Source organism: Choristoneura fumiferana, chromosome 12 (assembly GCF_025370935.1).
Source record: "Choristoneura fumiferana chromosome 12, NRCan_CFum_1, whole genome shotgun sequence".
NCBI lineage: Eukaryota > Metazoa > Arthropoda > Insecta > Lepidoptera > Tortricidae > Choristoneura > Choristoneura fumiferana.
This window is the reverse complement of record NC_133483.1, coordinates 11,469,484-11,492,071: the sequence shown is the minus strand read 5'-3', so window position 1 is coordinate 11,492,071 and position 22,588 is coordinate 11,469,484. Positions and strand designations below refer to the sequence as shown.

General features: G+C 36.2%; 2 protein-coding genes and 1 long non-coding RNA gene across 3 annotated transcripts; 2 read left to right on the top strand and 1 right to left on the bottom strand.

Annotated features, from left to right (window-relative positions):
* Positions 1-485: 485 nt before the first annotated feature.
* On the top strand, positions 486-1,373 carry LOC141433325 (cuticle protein CP14.6-like). Its single transcript, XM_074095314.1, has 2 exons — positions 486-720; positions 899-1,373. The coding sequence occupies exons 1-2, from the start codon at positions 709-711 to the stop codon at positions 1,274-1,276; spliced, it is 390 nt and encodes a 129-aa protein (XP_073951415.1). The 5' UTR covers positions 486-708; the 3' UTR covers positions 1,277-1,373.
* Positions 1,374-4,831: 3,458 nt separating this feature from the next.
* LOC141433327 (uncharacterized) lies at positions 4,832-7,582 on the bottom strand. Its single transcript, XR_012451922.1, has 2 exons — positions 7,486-7,582; positions 4,832-5,784 (listed from the first exon to the last, which is right to left on the bottom strand). It is a non-coding gene; the product is annotated as an uncharacterized lncRNA (long non-coding RNA).
* Positions 7,583-7,636: 54 nt separating this feature from the next.
* Positions 7,637-8,684, top strand: LOC141433326 (endocuticle structural glycoprotein SgAbd-2-like). Its single transcript, XM_074095315.1, has 2 exons — positions 7,637-7,718; positions 7,995-8,684. The coding sequence occupies exons 1-2, from the start codon at positions 7,707-7,709 to the stop codon at positions 8,367-8,369; spliced, it is 387 nt and encodes a 128-aa protein (XP_073951416.1). The 5' UTR covers positions 7,637-7,706; the 3' UTR covers positions 8,370-8,684.
* The last annotated feature ends 13,904 nt before the right edge of the window (positions 8,685-22,588 follow it).

Sequence of the window (22,588 nt, the reverse complement as noted above, 5' to 3'; positions counted from 1 at the left end):
CCGACGTTTTGAGTCCATTTCTAGTTTCATGGTGACGGAAAAACTTAAAACAAACATTACCGATTGAAATAGTGTTACTCTTTTAACGTTATAATAATTTTAATTGGGTAACGTTAACGAGTCCAATTATTAGCTACTGTGTAAAGAAATTTTACCGTTATTAAGTAACGTTACCGTAATGTTAATTTATCAAGTAACGTTATAATTATTACAGGTATAAGGTATTTTTACGATTTTACCGTTACGTCACGTTACTTCTAATGTGAATTTGGTAACGCTAACAAGCCGTGCTGCAAACACTACCTCAAGCACTAAGGCCAGTCGGCCAGGGCCCAGTTTCTCGAAGCATATTAGTCTAATAATATTAGTGTTTTGTCTCATTTTTCCATACAATTTTTGAGACAAAACACTAATATTATTAGACTAATTTGGTTTGAGAAACAGGGCCCAGTACTACACGAATGAGAATTCCGTTAGATTTGTTAACAACCATTACATACGTTGGCCCGCTAAGTTGACATACACGGCTCGAGGTAATGTATCTAATGTTTACTTATTTCGTACAATTTGCGCCACACCAAGGAATTGTGAAATTAGAAATGCAAGGAGGTGGTCACTGAAGCTCACTATAAATAGCCAAATTGTCAGGATGTATCGGTACCAGTCGAGACACATTCGTCTTCCCTTCAACTCTTCTAATAAAACAAGATGAAGTCCATTGTAAGTTACCAAGTGGTAGATATTCGCATGGATTTTTTCGTGTTGGTGATTAACATTATGAAAAAAGAACAATACCAGTTCAGTTCCGTGATTGTCATCCGATTAGGATGCAAAAAATATAATTTAAAGTGTCAGTGAAACGTGTGCACTGAGAACTAACTCGTTCGTGTTTTTACAGATTTTGGTGTCGATGCTGGTCGCGGTGGCGTTCGCCGCTCCCCAAGCCCCCACGGAGCCCATCCCGATCGTGCGCCAGGACAGCCAGGTCAACGGTGACGGCTCATACTCGTACTCTTTCGAGACCGGCAACGGGATCAGTGCTGACCAGAAAGGCGACTTAAAGAAGGTTGGAGATGGCGAAGCATTGGAGGTCCAAGGCCAGTTCCAGTACCCGGGTGAAAACGGCAATATCCAACTGACTTACACCGCTGACGAGAACGGCTTCCAGCCGCAAGGTGCTCACCTCCCCACCGCCCCGCCGGTACCCGAGGCCATCCAGCGCGCCCTCGCCTACATTGCCACCGCCCCGCCTCAACCTGAAAACAGCCAACAGTAGTTTTTGGGCGTTCCAACATAATACTCATTATCAGTTTGTGATTTAATTTTATATTTTTATACAAGCCACAAATATACCAAATATAATTTGAAAATAATTGTTCTTTTTGAACTATACTTTTTCAGCTACTCTGGAATTATCCGGACAGCTAAGGAGAGGAATTCTTTGTCAGTACCCTTGTGTTGTCCTTTATTAAAAGGACGAGCGAAAACGCTTTGTGTGAATTTTAGGGATGCTGACAACATAAGGGTGAATTCCCCGCCTACTTCTGGTCGACTAGTGAAAGAAAGGAGCTGGTGGAATAAGACCGTGTAGCTCCGACGCACATTCTCCAAAATGTAACCTAAAAAACCGAGAAACAAGCCACTTACGCTTAAGATCGAACATAATTGTCTTCTCCGTCACTGCCCATTACTTGCTTAGCGCCAAACGGCGGCCTTGCCGTCACTAATATTATAAAGCGCAAGATTTAAAGTGATGGCTGCATTCATAATAATATTATGATTATAGTGATTGTTCAAATTATTTTTAATGTACTTGAAGCCATAGTAAAATTTTGTTTTGTGTCAGCTACAACTATAAATTTATCGTATGATATTAAGATTCTTCTGAAAATCTCTGACCTGGTACATATAGCAGCATTTTATACATTTTGGCGATTTTATGATGTATCTATCACACGGGACTGAGCGATGCGCGGGGCGGGCGGGGCTGTCACAAGCGCAGAAAATAACGGTCAGCGCTACACTTACGTGCCACGAGCTGTACATATTCACTTAAATAAAATAGACTTGACAGTTTATTTATTCGTACCTAGTTGTAGATAACAAATAAGTTTAACGCGGCTGGATCTTCTAGTATAGTCAGCGTAAAAATAGCTGACTACTAAGTAGTTTTCGTTCTACTTTTTATGAAATAGGGTGGAAAACAATCTGTTGGGTTATTTTGCACCACCCATCGTACTTCACAGTATTAGTGTCAATGTGTACCACAGCTCGTTTACTATATTAAAGTTTTTATAACTAAGCTGCCGCAATAGCTGCCAATATAAAATCGTTTAGTTTAGTTAAAGTATTAATATTCTGTTTATTACTTAGCTGCAGCGTATGCGTAACAAATGTAATAGCTATGTAGATATAGGTGACAAAGTTTTTTCTTAGTTCCTTACTGACTACTTTTAGAGACTAGTATTTTTAAATATGTTATTAATTTAATTTTTAAAACAAGCTTTGTACATTGTCATCTTACCTTAAATATAACGGTGACCTGTCGTCATTACCCCTATTATTCGTTTCGCCGAGTAGTCGGTAGGAAGAATAGCGATAAGCAGATTTACGTTTAGTAGACTGTTTGTTTCGTAATTGATTCAGTTAACCGAACAACTGTTCGTTGAAACACGATAAGCAGAGTTATCACATGGCATTCATATTGATAAGTAGATTTAATGTTCAGTCGATTTAACTGTTCGTGGAGACACGATAAGCAGAGTTATCACATAGCATTCATATTGTAAAGCAGATTTAATGTTCAGTTGATTTTTGTTAAATCGGTTTGTTGCCGCCAAACGACAGGTAGGATTTTACTGAGTTGACTATTATATACTAGCCGTTATCAAAATGTAGTTAGGTGCGACGACGAGCGTTTATCGAGGAGGAGTGTTAGGTAGAATTGCCACCAACAACGCACGAGCCGAGCGAGCGAAGCGAGCGTGCCGCGGCAGCGGCCGGCGAAGTGCCAGAACCGAGCTGACTGCGAACTAGCATCGCGACTTGGTTTGTTTAGACTCCAATATAAAATAAATACAAATGATGGTCAAAAATAATTTTAAGGTATTACTTGCGTTATACGTTTAAAACTTGTGAGGGTACATAAGAAAATCATAAAAAATGCGCGGTCAGCACGGCGTGTAAAAATGCCAATGAGGCCATAGTGTAATCAACACATGTCATATTCGCGATATTGAATGCCACTCCCCATGCGAAACGAAAAGATGCGAAAAGTTGATATGCGCACTTCAACCGTTACAAAAGCGAAAGGTTGTTCGACCAAACGTGCAAAATGTGTAGTGTAATTTCTGTGAACAGTTGTTCGGCTTACTGACTCTTATGCAAAGTAAATAGTCTGCTAAAGGTTGAGTTACGAAACGTTAGTCTGCGAAACAATACATCTGCGTACAAATTCATCGGCGCGTACCGTTACTCGGCGAAACGTTGTCTGCCAATCAATAATCTGCCTAAAAATAGTCAGAGAATCATGAGGTAACCAAATATAACAGATATTCGAAAACTTTAAATTGATATCAAAAGTAATTCCCTCAATGAGTAAAAGCACATTAATAACTTTTTAAAATTAAAGTATTCAGGATATTAAATTTGAACGCTCCCATATATTTATAGTACCTACGACGTTCGTTCAGGCTGTTTGTTTGCCTACCGTAAGAGATAAAACTGTTTAGGATTCATTATTTACAAGAATAAACAGTAACAAAATACTAAAACTATCTTTCATGAAATAATAAATATGACATTTATTTTTTATACCTATTTACCCTTGTTCAATGTTTTTAAATGAACTTTGCTTAAAATTTTAAAACGATAATTGATTGATATATTATGGATACCTACATGAGTGCATGAAATAAAATAATCATGAAACATAAATATGATAATGGTGGTGGATAAATGACTTGGCCTTTTAAAATAAAGCCTTTCAATTAACGGCGTACTAAATGTATGGGAGGGTTCGAAGTTAATATTGGGATATTGCTGGTTTTAAGAAAAAGTTATTGATGTCATTTTACTCATTGGGTAACGTACTTTCGATATCAGTTTAAACTTTAATTGCCTGGCTACACTTAACGATTACACCCTGTATATGTGGGTAGGTTCAAATGAACTTGCAGGATTTGACCCAAAAACAAACAGGCCAAGTTAAATAAAAGCCAATAATCATTATTATAAAGATGTGCTGTAATTGTTAATCTCGGTTTTTAACCCCCGAAGCAAAAAGAGGGGTGTTATAAGTTTGACCGTTATGTGTGTCTGTCTGTGGCACCGTAGCTCTTAAACGGGTGACCAGATTGGAACGCGTTTTTTTAATTTTTAAAACAGGTTTTCTAGCGATGGTTTTGAAATATGTCATCAAAATCGGTTTAGCCGTTTTTGAGGTATTGAACTTTGAAGTGGCAATATCGGGGGTTTTCAAACTTTCTGTTGGTTAGGTTAGTAGCTGACTGTTTTTACTGGGGATATTGATGAAATAAACTCATCAATATTTAAAATTTACAGCTGTTGCCAAGTCAACGATTTTTGCACAAGTTTTCCTTGAGAAATCCATGCTTTTTTGTATATTGAAACGTGCTAATTTTAACATGTAGGCATCCAAAATTGCCTATAACTCATAACCGCCTTCCTTTCTCTTAAAAAACGGCAAAAGCCTTCACAAGCTACTAAATTGAGTGTACCAATATTTATAAAGCACCTTGCAAATATTTATACACAATCAACATATTGAATCAATTGATTTGGTATAATGCCTGTTAAAAAAACAAGTTAGTGAATTTTTTGATATTGTATTTATAAAACTCACCAAAATGTTGGATTCAATGTACCTACACTTTGAGGATACATCCAAGAAAAAAAGAGAATAAGCAAATTTTTACAATATTTCACAAGCGTTTTATTTTGAGCTTTTAAAAGAATACTAAGGGACAAAAGTAAGGAAGTAAAAGTAACAAATTTGGAGTTTTTTTATTCGACTGGATGGCAAACGAGCAAGTGGGTCTCCTGATGTTAAGAGATCACCACCGCTCATAAACATCTGCAACACCAGGGGTATTGTTTAAAAGAAAAATACAAAAAGACTCCAAATAACCAATAATTAATACTAAGGACTTAAGGATCTTTATTTATAATAGCTCTCGTCTCACCTTACCGCCAACCTCAGTACATTCCACCAGGATATATTAAGGGTTCGGTTGTTTTATGCGATAAACGCAATGCGTTTGACGCACACAAATTTTTACAATATTTCACAAGCGTCTTATTGAGCTTTTAAAATAATACTTAGGACTTGTGTATTTATATTTATTTATAATAGCTCTCATCTCACTTTACCACCTACCTCAGTACATTCCACCAGGATTCATTAAGGGCTCGGTTGTTTCATGCGATAAACTGCGTTTAACGCAATGCATGCGCTTGCCGCTGCGCTCACCGCGTAAGGCAATATTTGGTAATTAAATTATCTGATGCAAATTGATCTGCGTCAAACGCTTTGCGTTTATCGCATAAAACAACCGAGCGCAGTGTTTTTTTTAGTTTGCCGGCTTGCCTATTCTTACTTAGTATGCGTCCCTTTGTTAGTACTGCGAATTACTGGAGAATTTTAGTTTACACTCGTGACAATAAAGTGTGGACAACCTACTGAGTTTTATTCCATAGTTTTCAGTCAATAAATGAGTACAGACAACCAGACGAATCCTCCTGTTGCGCAGCTTCGTACTCCACCTGTCAATTTCACAAAGGCCATTCTTATTAATTGTCCAAGCGTTCACAGTTGGGCGGCATTGAGCCGGTCAGTCAGTCAATTGAGACTATCCTTTATGTAATAAATTTTTAATTTTGAGTGTTAATCAATGCGGAGACCACACATCCTCGCCTGACCGGTTGCTGTAGGTAACGTGTTAAACTATTGTGTTTTACATTTTTAGGCAACACGATTATAGAAACTATTGCATAAATTATTACATTTTAATATTCTCATCGCGTTGACAAACATTGAAATTAAGTATTTGTTTCAAAAGTCAAATCAGATTTTGGCGAGTTTGTTAAAATTGATTATTTATCAACCTAAACTTGACAAATTATTTAGTTTTAAGGGACGGAAAGCTAAAGAGCAACATACTTGATGCTTTTCTAGAGACAGCCTACTTATCCAAAATGATGGCCAAATGCAGATAACGAAGAAGCTATCTAGCAGACTTGTCCATTATACAGGGTCGTATAAGACCTAATTGCTCTAAAATTTACAGAATTAAGTCCAAAGCGACCAATATCGTTTTCCGTGTATCTTTCTTTTTGACCAAAAATCTGAGATTGGCCAAAGCTTTCGGGCCTCCGGTTTAAAAGCATCTTCGGTTTCATCGGGCAAAATGTAGTCAAGCCAAAAGTTTACAAAGGTAGGTATAGCAGTGCCTCTCCTAGCAAACGATTTTATAAACGAATAACTTTCAGGAACATTTACATAGACATTACATTACCTATTTATGTAGCTATAAAAGAAGCCGTATGAATGACTAACTAACTGATTGATATATATATCAATACAACCTAAGCTACTGGGACTAGCAACTTGAAATCTTCAACCAAACTTCCTTTCATCATGCAGGCGAGCACTTACGACAGGTTTTTGGAAATTCATCCCCTAAAGTAGCGGAATAAGGGATGAAGTGCTGTATGGAAAATCAAAATGACTAAAGCTCCAGACGTCAAACCAGATTTAGCGACCCATGGCAAAACAAATGTATAACCTTAATCGTCTTTATTGACCCCTAAAGGAGTGAAATAAAGGATTAAATTTTTCTGCGGAAAATCTAAATCGCTGAACGGACGAAGAAATACTGATCTGGATTGCGTTCGCTTATTCTATAAAACATTTTTGGCAACACAAGAAAATAACAGACATAAAGTGGTCACGAATCCGCTAGTAGACTAGCATAAATACTACACCAAACAGCAAGACATCGCACACTCTCAAAACCAAATTGAATTTGTTTACTTTTGCGGAATTCAACCTGCAAAAACAAATTAAATTATTTTTGCCTTACGATATCCCGTTTCTCCTACTTATCAAACTACTAGCTGTTGCCCGCGACTTTGCCTGCGAATTGTTTCATCACGCGCCCGCGGAACTGTACAATGTTCCGGGTTGAAACTATCTTGTGTCCTTCCCAGAGTCTCAACACTAACTCCATACCAAATCAGTTGCCAGCAACATCGTATGTGAAGAGTTCCATTATCGCGCGCCCTCAGAAGCTACACAACTTCCCAGGATAAAAACTATCCTATGTCCTTAGGGTCTCTACCTATCTCCATACCAATTTTCATTACGATCGGTTGAGAACGTTAGGCGTGAAAGCATAACAAACAAACTCCTATTCACTTTTGCATTTATAGTATGAAAAATATAAGTCGGAATACAATACTCACGCTTTAACCATCTTGATAATTAACCTAGGCTGCTGTGGACACGCAAGCTCACGCATGAATGACTGCAGTAGTCTCAAACATATTTCGTCGAATTTACTCTGACATGCCTAGTGGTGCAATACCCGCCCGTGGTGGAAGGCATATTGCCCAGACAAGTATATAAACCGATCAAGCACAGTTAGATCATCGTTGTCTAGTGCTTCCACCCGACAAATATAAACATGAAATCCATTGTAAGTGCAAGTGAATTGTGATGAGCGATAGATATTAATACTTTCGATTTTAATGCAAATTTAATGATTAAGATAGCAATTATATTATTTATATCCAATCATTCACTTAATATCTTTATCAATTTCCAGTAACTTCTTTATACGATTATTAGGGCAGAGTGTGAAGGTCACAGTGGGAAAGTCTATTTGTTTGTTGGGTATTTGATTGTTTCCGTTCTGACTAATTGGAGCGTTGCAGAAAAAAACATTAACAACTAACTACTTGGTTACTTTCAGGTTTTCTTTGCCCTCGTCGCGGTGGCCGTGGCAGCGCCCCAGGCTCAAGATGTAATTCCTATTGTTAGCCAGAGCAGTGAGATCAACCCTGACGGTTCATATCAGTATGCTTTCCAAACCGGCAATGGCATCAACACCCAAGAAAAGGGAGCTTTGAAGAACATTGGCGCGGAAGAGCCCGCCCTTCAAGTCGAAGGTCAATCGTCTTGGACGAGCGAAGATGGTCAACCCATCCAGCTAACCTACATCGCTAACGAGAACGGTTTCCAGCCCCAAGGAGCTCATCTGCCCACGCCTCCTCCGATCCCTGCAGCTATCCAGCGATCTCTCGATTTCCTCGCCACCGCGCCGCCCCAACCTCAGCAAAGGCGATAAATTAAAACATTAGGGCTATTCCACATGTTGTGCCAACGCTGACCAGCATGCGAGGCGCTATTATAAGTTTGAGGGATTAACTGTACATGTCTTCTAACTTAAGAGCGATGTCGCTGTCTATGTGTAGAGCCTTTAGATCTCAAATCATCAAGCCAGCGCAGTGCCATATTCAGCGCGATAAGTAGGTACACATAAGTACATATTAGTCGATTCAAACAATCGATTTGTGCTGGCACAATTGTTTAGTGTTTTTTTTTAATACCACGACGTTTTGTATTTTTTTATTACTTTTTTAAAAGAAAATAATTCTGAACATGGAAGTCTTTTTTTATCACCTCTTACATACCTCTGCGGTTAAATTAAGGATCCCCAAACACGTTTGCATCGATTTATAAATTATTCAACTTTATAATATATTCTTTTAAGGAAGCCGTGGTGGCCGAGTGGTTTGACCTATGGCCTCTCAAGCAGAGGATCGTGGGTTCAAACCCCGGCTCGCACCTCTGAGTTTTTCGGAATTCATGTGCGAAATTACATTTGAAATTTACCACGAGCTTTACGGTGAAGGAAAAACATCGTGAGGAAACCTGCACAAACCTGCGAAGCAATTCAATGGTGTGTGTGAAGTTCCCAATCCGCACTGGGCCCGCGTGGGAACTACGGCCCAAGCCCTCTCATTCTGAGAGGAGGCTTGTGCCCAGCAGTGGGACGTATATAGGCTGGGATTATTATTATTATTATTATAATATATTCTTAAATTTTATTGTAGTTCATCTCAAAAACACAAAAAATATGTTAGTAACAGTATCTATTGTATGACCTGACCAAATTCACTATGGGCATGTCCTATATCTTTATCTTATTAGGGCTATGGTTAGTTCCAAGCGTCCACGGTGCACCTCATGAAAGACAAAGCTCGCAAGCCTATTTATCATACTCCATCTAGCGGCAAAGCAGTTTGTTATCAAGTTAAAGTCGATGTTGACTCATCTCAGGACAAGACAAGAAATGACCACACATCAAGATCTATACATTCACGCACAATTAGGGAGATGGCGCTGTGAGTCACAGATTACAGTCATGTTATTAAGAACATTAGATTACTTTATGTATACTCCATTTAATTTTAGGTTTGAATTAACGGACAAATTGTAAGACACGTTTCTCGGTATTTCGAACACAAATGGACTAAAAATACCTACATGTACATTTATTAGCGGTAGGTATTTATTATGCTTTTAATATAGATGTTAACACAATTTTAAATATTTTTGTTGTTTCATTTAAAAAGGTGTGCAAATTTTACCGTTAAGTTTCAAATGTTAAAATAAATGGAGCTTAGTTATACATAGTACTTACCTAAATTAACCGCCGTACCATCATATAAATATGCACACACATACAAATACTCAAAAAATATAAACAACATATTTTTCAAGGCAGTGCAGTTTTTAATATTGACAAAATCTCTGAACACTTAACAAACATTTTAATCCATTACTTAGGTTTCCTAATGAACAAACAAAAATGTAGATATGTTGAAGTATTGCAAGATTTGTGCCCACACAGTCTGACCCCGTTGACCCGAACGAGGAGGTAATAATAGCCGTTGACATTTAGACGTAGAAAACTAGTTCTTAGAGGTCACCAGTCAAAAGCCGGTGCTATTTTATGCTAATCTTGCTATTAATGAGTATGTTTTCCAGAATTTTACGTGTCGTCTATGTAATTGAATATTCAAGTATTAAGAACACTTGTTTTTCAATGCAGTGTAAATGAATTTCTTGTAACAATGTTCTAGGAGAACTCACTAACTTCCTTATTTAAGTACTGTAGGGACTAGGCTGTACCTATACCGCTGGCAGGTGGTAAAACTGACCACCTGGCACGCTAGATTGACTTTATTATGTATAATGATAGTATTTTTTTATTGTATGATTCTAGAATTTGATTTTAAAAGACGATTGACAGCGGTATACATGCCGGGAGCACAGATTGCTCCCGACAGCCTGAGCGGCTGAAACTCTGTAAAAGTATTCGTTTTAACAGCAATAAAGCTACGTACAGAAGAATTACATTTTTTATTTAAACTGAGTTTAAAGTCACGCGCGTAGACCCCTATACCTAGCTCAAACCAAGTTACGGTCCCCACGGTACCAACATATATATAAGTTCAGGGAGAGAGTAGAGAATATTAGATTTAGGGGCTGTTTCACCATCCATTGATTAGTGTTAACTGACGGTTAAATATGATGCCGTCTCCGTCTATTCGGACAAAACAAATAGAGACGGCATCACACTTAACCGTTAGTTAACACTAATCAATGGATGGTGAAACAGCCCCTTAAGCTCTCTTCTGAACAGGAAAATACGTATTATGTCAGATAGCTGAATATGATTATATGGAGGCATATATAAAATGACAGATGCACGGTTAATTACGAATTAATCACGTTAATTAAATTAGATACTGTTGTGGGATGTAGACTGTGATTACCTTTGAGGCGCTGACACACTACTAAAACGCGATGCCACGTCACGTAATCCGACGCGTGTTTCTATGTGCAACTGACCATAATAAATATATGGGACTAATTAGTACTGACACGCGTCGGATGGCGTGTTGCAAGCGTGGCGTGACGTCGCGTTTTAATACCTTTGTTGCACTCCCGATATTATAGAATGAGGGTAGACCGGCATGGTACCCGCAATCTTATCAGTGGACCCTTGGTCATGATGCATGCGATTAAGGCGAATCAAAATATCGGGAGTCACATTCTGTAACAAATATAATTAAAGTATGTACAACATTTGGGGGATGGAAATTGTTATCGTTGTTGGATTATGAAAGCACCAGCAGACCCCCTTCCCCCGCAGCAGGGTAGGTACAGGCAGAGGACCCTGACTGACTGAGTTCTAATAGGCCTAGGCCGCACTACGGCTAAGCCGCCGCGGTTTTTAACCGAGTGACTGACTTAGTGAATCAAGTAAACTAATGCAAGCGGCCGCACTGGCGGTTTTAAGTTTATTTGATTCACAAGTCACGCGGTTAAAAACCGCGGCGGTTTAGCCGTAGTGCGGTCTGAACCATAGACGAAACAGATTGCATGTATAAAACTAAATACGAGATGGATTTTGAGTTATCTATGGAGTCAGACAGAAGTGGTTCCATGTGGTTTTTATGGAAATTTTCTCATTTCTGGACTTAGCATTATGAAAATTTGTATTCTTACAGGGTCCTGATTAAAAATAAAAATGATCTGCGTAGGCAAAGATAAAGAAAGTAGAAGTAGCTTTCGACTTATTAGGGGGGAGTTTCTATGAGACTTCCTTATTTCTAGACTAAAAATATGGCTGGTCACAATTTAAAATGATCCGTATGGTGTTGGCGAATTAAATAGGGGGGTTTTTCATACAAACTGTAGACATAAAATGTGGAAATTAAATTGATATTTAAAATGATGTGTGAAATAAATTTACAAATAATTATGCAGTAGGTACCTTACTTTAAAATTACTCATCGGGTTGTGCATAATAAAATCAATAATATTATAATAAGCGTAATTTTCGTGTGATATTCTTTGTTATTTATCTTTTACCTAATTTACAAAATATTATGTACAGTGCAAATTCGAATATATATACTTCGGGTTCTAGAGTAAGATTCGGTTCTCGCCGGAAGCACACGAGATAATTAATTTACTCTCGTGCTTTGCATAAAACTTTTCATAAACTAGCTTGAAAACTGGTATAAAATGTTGTTTATAGCGAAGACTTTAGTAAGCTGTTACCTATCGTCTACGGCAGTACTTCACTATACACACAGATACAAATGTCACAATTATAACGGGGGTTAATTAAAACATATATATAACTAAAGTACACGCGGACGAAATAGCGGGCAAAAGCTAGTATATTATCAATGCGAAAGTTTGTGAGTGAGTATGTTTCTTACTTCTTCACGCTGAAACGGCTGGACATAGAATACTTTTTATTCCGGTATACCCACGGGATAGGGATAGAATCTCGAAATAACAACCGCTGGGCTTAGTCATGAAATTTGGTATGTAGGTAGCTACCTACACCAGACGGTTAGCTAACCGTCTGGAACACCATATAAGCTACTTTTATCCCGATATTCCCACGGGATAGGGAAGAAGTCTTGAAATTTCAACCGCTGGATTTATAGTCTTGAAGTTTTGTACAGTTGTTCTTAACACAACCTTACGCGAACACGCTCACCTACGCGTGCGAAGCCGAGGGTAAACTCTAGTATGGCAATAAAAAATGCTATAGCAAAAGTCATTAATTCATTTTAACAAAAGCGAGATCGAAGGAGGAGGTCTATTCTGCGTAGAATAGGTGTTTCGCGCCTGGACAACATTCTAACCTAACCTAACTTTTTTTATCTTTATTTAATTAAAAGGGCTTTTGTCACATATTGACAATGTCAGCCCCGTAAAGTGGTATGCACAGAGTAGGCATATTCTATAAAAAGCTATGTACAACAGAATATAAACATAAACCTAATTTATGTTTAATAAAAATGTTGGAACTGAACTTATGGTTTCTGAAAAATATGACAAATAATGATTACTTAGCCTAAATAATAATATACCTATATAATAAACATTAGTCCAATATATAATTAGCCCAACTAAAATTATTCTAAAACCGTAATATGCCAAACAAAGTAGTGGCCAAAGTATTACTATGCGACAGTACTATTATGCTAATACAAATTATTCGAAATGAATTATGCCAAATGATAATAGGTCAAAAAAATATACGAACGAAAGGGATCCCTAATATTAACACTGGTGCAGAGTCTTCTTTTTTGAACTTGGCTTGACGCACTACCGCGTATCTATTACAGTTTTCCGTCTTTAAATTCTTAAAGCATAAATTAATTCTTATTTCTTAGTCTCAAAAATGTTGATAAGTACTAGACAGTATTTTAATTAAGGGTTTCCAGAAACCAGATTAAATCATGGCTCAAAGCTTATCCTGAAATGCCTACTTAGGTATATACCTAACCTACCTGGGTATATAGGTACCTGCCTACTTAGGCTCAAACATGATTCATATGGAGACAGTATTTATTTTATTGAGTTGAAATATTTATTGTCTTCAAAACTCGCGTCTTTTCAATGTTTGTTAGCCAATATCTACGAGTACGGGCACAGGTGTATAATTCGTACTCATATTTACATTAAAAATATAATATTACAAAGGCTTTTGATTAACTACCAGTGATAAATTTCAGACTCCTTTTACTAAGAACTCTGCAAAATATACCACAGTAGTATTTCGCACACTAATAAATCAGGCGCTTTTAAGCATATACAGATTAAAATGTCAGTTATTGCAGGGTAATTTTAGGTACTAAGTAAACACTAGGTTGAAGGTATAATGAGCCGACATGCTTGTCGTATATAATAAATATAGGTATGGGCAAACGAGCATGCGGGTCCCCTTGTTTATTACAAATCAAGTATTTACATACGTATAGCTGGGGGCACAGTAGTGCCCCCGCCAAGTCGAGCAAAACAAAAAGAAGCCGTTCAGGCTATTTTCAACCTTATCTATATTTCCTCAAAAAGCACTGGGCCTGTGTGGGAACTAGTTGCATTGGGAATTAAAAATGCAATTCTGAATAATTAAGCTTAAACAAAATAAACTCAGCAGGAAGCCTGTTTGTTACACAGAGAAACGAAGCTCTCAGCTCTCCAGCATTGATTTTCAGTTAAGTTCGAAATTAAATTAAACATAAAAGAAAAACTATACCATACCATATTATGCCATACATAACTTCGAAGGTATTGCGAGATTACTACATAAACAGACATAAGAGTTTTTGTATTGTATTGTAATTTTAATAAAGACAGAAAGAGAGAGAGACATTTTTTCTACATAATCGATACACCAGGAAATAGTACATTACTGCAGAGACCAGTAAGTAAGCCATTCTGGACGAGTAGAAGTTAGATGGCCGAACCGCCAGGTGAGCCCATCAATGATCCGAGGCCAGGAGGGCGATTACTGGTCGAAGCTTATTGTATAGTGCTTTTCTCAAAAATGATGATGATGGTGAGAATGATGATGATGGTGAGGATGATGACGATGGTGGTGAATATATTATATTATATTATAGTTTTTAACGACCAGATGGCCTAGTGGTTAGAGAACCTGACTACGAAGCTTGAGGTCCCGGGTTCGATTCCCGTGTCGGGGCAGATATTTGTATGAAAAATACGAGTGTTTGTTCTCGGGTCTTGGGTGTTTAATATGTATTTAAGTATGTATCTATCTATATAATTATATTTATCCGTTGCTTAGTACCCATAACACAAGCTTTGATAAGCTTACTTTGTGACTAGGCCAATTGGTGTGAGTTGTCCCGTGATATTATTTTTTAATATTTTAATATTTTTTTTTATATTGATGATGATGATGGTGATGGTTGATGGTGATGATGATGATGATGATGATTGTTAGTGATGGTGATAATAATGGTTGGTAGTGATAATGACGATGACGATTTTTTTTCCCATTCCCATTTCGAAATATTAATACACCCAGCACTGCCGCTTGGCCCACGCGCTGTTTGTGACGGGTCGTTCCAAATTTTTAAAGGGACTCGTTACAATCCAAGAAGTAAACTTAATACTTACTTCCTGGACAGTTCGAGTTTACTTGCTGGACATTAGCAATGCGGGCGTTTTAAAAAAAAGTGTACTCTTTCTTTTTTTTTGAAATTTTGGAAAAAAATATTGTTTTTCCTACTCAGAATCAAGAGCACAATCGACTCCGGTCGTTTAAAAAAATGACCCCATTTTTCCATACTAAATTTTATGAGTCAGTTTTGTCACGCCCATACTAAGTGTATGAAAAAAAACGTCGCAAAACTGATATTTTTTTTGGGACATTTTTTTTAAACTATCGGAATCGATTGTGCTCTTGATTCGGAGTAGGAAAAACCATATTTTATCCAAAAAAAAAAAAAAAGAAAGTACATTTTAATTCGAAAAGGTTTACTTTCTATGACGTCTTTGATGGCAACATTTCATACCATTTCTGGGAAAGAAACCTTTTTGATTGTAGGTATTTAAACAACGAAACCTAAACAAATGAGGGCTACCGTTTTCGAACTCACCAGTTGGCGCCACTGTAGACAAAGGTCCTTCCTGAAGTATAGTGGTTAGTTTGTTATTACGGGCGTGAAAACAAAATTTACATTTAAATCATATTTTATTTGAAGCTGAGATATTATGTGGTGCATAGGGGAAATTCGTGTCTGTACCGTTGTCGTGCAGTGGTGTAGCGGTATAGCACGCGGCACGGAATGCCGAGGACCTGGGTTCGATTCCCAGTGCTCGTCTTATTTTTTTGGTTTTTCTGTGCATCTATACTTCAGTTTGTATTTTCAATTTAGGTTTTACGGGATGACCGTAAAAGTAAAAATTTGGAATTGAAATAAAAAATACAAAAAGAAGATTCTAAAAAAAAACAATCATATTTAACACCTTAAAACCGTACAATAAAAATATTGAGTTTTGTTCGAAAAAAAAGGGAGGACAAAGGTTTTCGAACGACAAAACTGTCTCAAAACACAGGCATTCATTGCATCGTAACGCAAATTTGCCATAATTAATATCAGGTATTGCAAAATATTCACAAAATTATTCTAATTATAAATAAACCCCCGTAGCTCAGCCAAATACAGTGAAATTTTACATTTCGGAGACCTCTCGCTACACTAGCGCCTCTAGCGGCGATAGCCCGCATTAGCTTAGGATTTGACATTTCAAATGACAAAGCCATAGTGCAGTGAATAGTGCTATTGCAGTGCATTATCTACAATTTCAATATTTTTGCTTTTGTCATGCGTCATGCATCACTTAACCCACTCCTAAAGATTTCGGAAACAAAATATAAAATGTCAACGTTGTCAACAAAGTATGTTGTAAGAAAAAAAACAATAATAATAATAATGATAGCTTTGATATAATGGCAAAGAATTTACAGCTCCAGTTCATTTAGATTGTCATCTGCATTATTTAAAATGTATGAAGACGACACGGATTATTTCCATCTTCTAGTATAGAGTTATAAAAGATAATTTCAATGATCTAGTCGAGGATATCTGCTGTCATATCCATAAAAAATATTAAATATGTTGGATGCTTACAAATTGTACGTTTTGCAAGCAACTAGGTATGATTGTAGTAATTTCATAGATAGTTTATGATTGATAAATAATTCAGGCATCGCAAATATCAAGTACAGCAATAATTAACACATCAGTGAAGACACGCAAACAATTAAACGTGTAGTACACAAAACCATAACCAGCATAATATTAATGTTATGTAGACGCAGCATTAACAACAACGGAGGCATTTTATTGACACCTCTACATTGAACGTACTTTGATGGTTTTTGATCTTTACTGACTATAAAAAAAAAATTAGGCATTTGTTGGCTTAAGTACCATATATATGTCGACGGCCGATCGTAAAATCCGCCAAATCACGAAATTCCTAGGTATATATCGTGAAATGCCGCCATTTCATGATATGCCTAAAAGTTGCCCAGGCATATCACGAGTTCACGATGTGCCTGAGAAACAATATGGCAGATCATTAGAGCAACGCATTCGTCGATATTCCTAGCTCTATACCGGGCACATCGTAATATGCCGAAAAAAAGAAAAAATTAATCCACCCACCGGTTTAGATTTTAGAGGGGGGGGGACACTCGATTTTCGACACTATAGGGTTGGATGAGAAAAAAATATTAGTAGTTTAAAAGTAAATAGCAGCCTAAGGTATAAAATTAACCTAAACTTGAAAGATTGCGTATAAAATACGATATCCTTAGAAAAATATTACTTATTTTTTTCGTAATGGCTACGGAACCCTATTTTGGGCGTGTCCGACACGCTCTTGGCCGATTTTTTTTATAAAATAAATCTCTTTGTTAAAACTTTTGAAGTCTGCGACTTTATCTGCTAAAACAAGGTATATATCGGCGTGGGTATAATTTATAACTAGCGTTTTTCTCGTGATTTAGTTCGGTTGAACCCTTAGGTCTAGTAGTTGACTTATATTTCCGGGAATATACTAGTAAATTCACTAAATTCTTTTAAAAACTTTACAAATTCCATCTTCGTATTCACAAACTCACTCATATTATATTATACGATCCGTCAAGCCGATTTAGCGTGAAAGAGTCACACAGACAGTAGCTTTTGTATTTATAATAGGATGATTATGTATAATACTATGATATAATAGGATTATGATAATAGGATAGGATTTGCATGTAAATAGGGTTAGTACCTAAGTCATAAAATTTAAATGCTAGATTCATACACAACCGCCTAGCATTCTTGCATTTTACAAGCTTATAAGATGATTTTTCTATAATATTTAAAATTTCCTTTGTATTACAATACAAAAAAGTCGTTGAGTAGATATTGCCGCCGAAATATAATCAAATTTGTCTTATTGAACATTTATATCTAATATTGCTGTTTAATTTCTATTGAAGTAAAAAGTTCTCGCTATTGAAGTTAAAAGTGGAGTAGGTATAAAATTTTTTTTTATAAAATTAAACAACTCGGGTACTTAATGTGGGGAAATTAAAATTAGTATAATATTATGTCCTCAAGTGAGAACCGGGGCATCCATTAGGTTAAGGCCGGTTTTATAAACTTCTTGTAAAATCAATTGTAACGTAGTTCTATTTGATTTCATATAAGTCAAAACATCTTCCATTGAAAAGAAAAATGAATTTGATTACCAGCGCAGAGGCCAATAAATGATAGCTATTTAAACCATGAGATATCCACTTTTTGTTTTATTCTAATAGCACAAAACTGTACCTAACCATTTCATTTAACTTTAAACATGCTTGATTAGCACCTACAAATCACAAATTAGCCGCAGGATGTCTTGCAAATGTTAACCACACCTCATTTATGACATTAGCGTTAATATAGATGATACATATATAATAACATCAAGGCTTATGTCCGTTCATTAATAATCGATATATTATATTTTTTATACTATTAAGGTGTGAGATTAAGTAATGGTCCAGATATTTACAAAAGATCTACAGACCCCATAATCTTAAGAGTTCAGTTCAGCTTTGAAATTATTCAAAAGATATTAAACGCCTAGTTAAATAATTTAATAATCGTATAATAGCTTCATCACAACCAGAACAATAAAACAACTTTATTTTAGTGCGTGATTCGGAATAAAATAAGACGTCGTAAAATTTATATCGATCTTCAAATCATTTCATTAACCACAAAACGTATGGAACTCTGGTTTGATTTTTCTGTTAATGGATAATAACGATAAAGGGTCATTCATTATTGGAGCTTTTCAACCTTTTCAATTTTTGTGATCACATTGAATGGGCACAATTTTATTGTGCAGGCTGAAAATCAGCGCGGTGAAGCATAGTCACACCGCACATGCTGACTGAGCCTGAACCTTCTGCCATATATCGATGGGTCTTACGTACAAGGGCTTAAGTGTAAAATCCTTACTTTACAGGACAGGCTTTCAATGTCAAAAACTGTCGTAACTCAGAGATGGTGTATCCGAGACTTATAAAATTTGGCACACTAGCTAATAGTACTCTGTCCTTCAACCACAACGAATGAATTTTAATAAAATATTTTATCATTAAAAGTTATTGTACATACGCCCATATACGTGAATTTCCGGGAAATAAACTCTGTTCAAAAAGACAGTAAAAATATCTATGTGGTACTTTGGCTCATATACGCGTTCAACTTTAAAATCTTTGGTAAAAACTACGTTACCCAAGATATTTGGAGTTATTTAAAAAAGTAATACAATCACATTACGATGTAGCATCGGGGTAGCGGCGTTCCGCTTGACGTACAAGGACCTAAATGGCAGTTATGCCCACAGAAAAAAAACCGCCCCGGGATTTACCGCGTAAAAGTATCAAACGTACGTTTAGCCCTTTTACGTTAAAATTGCATCTAGTTTGGCCATGAAAACTCGAAAAATAATTAAAAAACAGTGCTTTTTTAATACGCTATGAAAAAAATCACTTTGGCCCTTATACATAGGACCCATCGATATAGGTAGCTGAATGTATGTACCTTATCACGAATATGTATTTTTTTATGGGCAATAAATGTTTTTTTTCTTTCTTTCTTTCTTTCACTTGATGACATTTTCGATTATTTTTATAGGGATTAAATATTGTATGGATGTTTCCGTTTTGTTACGAATAATTAAGAAAAAATTGTAACAAAACTGACACATCCACACAATATTTTGAACGTTGACATAACTGGAGACCATGTTTTTCCGTGTTCTGGATGTCCAGCTCGGAATCATGGACTGAGTCTACCTCCCAAATTTTGTTGAAATCGGAGAGATAAACTCAGGGTACAACGGTAGATAGAAAGGCCCGTTTACGGATATGAAAAAAAAGCTTCACTTTTTATACCAATGTATGTATATGTAAATTTATGTATTTTATATGCTTTAAATAATTAGGCACAGGCTAACATTAAAATTGCAAAATTGTTTTGTTGTTACTGTTCGCATATTTTGCGAATATGTTGGTAGCATTTTAAACAAGTATACTCGTAAATTAATATAAAAGTTATATTAATAAGCCTACCTATTTACATCCCACTGGACACTGGGCACATGCTTCCTTTGCAATAAGGATAACACAAGGTAAGTAATTAAAACTTCAAGTAGAAAATATTTACAGAGGTGTTTATTTGGACTCGCCCACCACTGGATGAAAAATATTATGGATTAATGTTTTGATATCAGATGTAAAATAAAATAAATTATGATTCGAAATTATTTTCCTTGTCTTTTTTTGTTCCAAAAATGACGTAGTAAAATTTTTCGTATGGGACGTAAGTACCTAGTGGTGTTTTTAATTTTTGGTTAGTTAAATATGGAACTATATTTTCTGTCATGTAAGTTTAGATGTGACATTAGTCGACAATAGCCTAATTATAATATTTGACCCTAAGAAATGTATCAGTCATCATATTAATCAAAAGTGTCTCTAAGTATGAGTCATCAGAATAATGTAAACATGTATCTTAAATTATAGTTTGATCATCAAAATTCAATCACCAAAATAATAGATCTGTCACCTAATAAATATACATCAGTTCCTTAATACAAGTAAGTGTAAATGACATGATTTGTCAATCTTGATAAAAAAATCCTGAAAACATATTATTATGCAGTGATGGTCAGTCAACTAATCCAATCATCTGTTGAAGTGTTACGGAATAATTTGAAGACACTTTAAAAAAGAGTTCTGGCGGAATTTTGTGGTTCCTGAATATAAGAAGCTGAAATTCAGCATAAATATTCTTTTTGTGACTTAGATAAGGAAATAATGGATTTCACATAATTCCCGCGGCATAGCAACGAAGACAAAACCGCGTGCATAAGGTAGTCGTACATAAATGGGTTCAGCCTTCGAAATGCCCTATCATGCATTAATAATACATTATTTACGATGCAACGTTTTTATCATTATAATAATTTAGTAGTAATACGAATAAATTTTCATGAGATTGACCCACCTTATTTTTTTATTTACAAAAAGTGTGACTTCATTTTGTTACCCCATCCGGTTCGAATCCTGGTATTTTACTAGTAACCGAGTTTCCCGCACACCGTATACCTAAGAATTATATTATTCATTCAATTTACTTGCAGTAAGTTTAAGTGTGGTCACACAACAAGAGAATTCATAAGGGTTCCGTTCTATCCTACTGAGGTACAGAACTCTAGAGACAAAGCCACTATCACATTACGCACGCCTGACAGGTACATATGAGTTTTAGGAACCGTCTGGTGGTGCTATTGAACTCTCTTTTTTTAGCTTACTAATTTGCAAACAGGATATGGACTCTAACGCAAACTACCCATCAAACTCAGCAAGGTATTCTTGTTAGTCATAAATCACGCTTTTAACGTTATTGTATCAAAACAACACACATTTTGTTGATTATCATAAAATAGCTATGAATCTACTTGTGGAAATATCGACCTTGGTGACAGCGAGACGGAGATGAATTTTTCGATTCCATCATCTACTTTGGTGAATTTGGTAGGAACTAGTATTATGATGGTGATAATTAATTAATAGTTTAAATATGGCTCTCAAACTTTACGGTTCATTTAAAAATATAGTTAACATAATTTACGTCACATGAGTGATCATGTTACTCATTATTTAGGGGTCCGTTGTATTTATATTCTTATAACGTGTAAAATTTTGTAACATAATCTAAGTAGAATATGTATTCCAAAATAAAGCGCTAAGATGCGCAGAAAGTCAAAGTCTAAGGGGCTGTTTCACCATCCATTGATTAGTGTTAACTGGCGGTTAGGTGTGATGCCGTCTGTATTTGTTTTGTTCTAATAGACGGAGACGGCATCACATTTAACCGTCGGTTCACGCTAATCAATGGATGGTGAAACAGCCCCTAAAATGTCTTATGCCTGCTGTTATATTTTTACGAAAGTGTTTACTGACTTGTAAATAAACGAAATACAACAAATGGTCAAACGTACTAACAAGAAAATAGAAAACGTCAGGTCGCTCGAGCATCAAATCTGCACTTGAAATTTTACAATGTGGTGTAGTGTGTGGTCGTGTGGTGTCGGGTTAGAATTACACCTCTCTATTTCTTCTGTGGATGTAGTAAGAGGCAACTGAGGATATTAGTTAAGGTATACCTTAGGCGAAATGCTAGCAACGTGTCACTATTGTACCGTTTTTGTCAAACTTAAAACCTAAAATTGCTAAAAGTGGCTCCGAAGCGGTAACTGCTTACCCCATTTGGGAATACAGGCGTAATGTTTTTGTGTTGTGTGCGTGTGTAAACTTAATGTTTTTGTGGTATACTAAACATTAGCGTACTAAAAACATCTTATACGTGCATTACCCTTACACGCAAAATTCCGCGAATTTTCCGCGAAATGTAAGATTTTGACGATGTCTTGAATTAAAAAAGATGATAAGTAAAGTGTTGTAGGTGTTCCTACTCATACACTTATGCCCGGGACTTCATCTGTTGAGAAAATTCCAAATGAAACTACCCTAAGGTCCATCCCAGGGTATCAAACAATCTCCATGCCAAATGCTATCTAAATCAGTCTTCTTTTAAAATG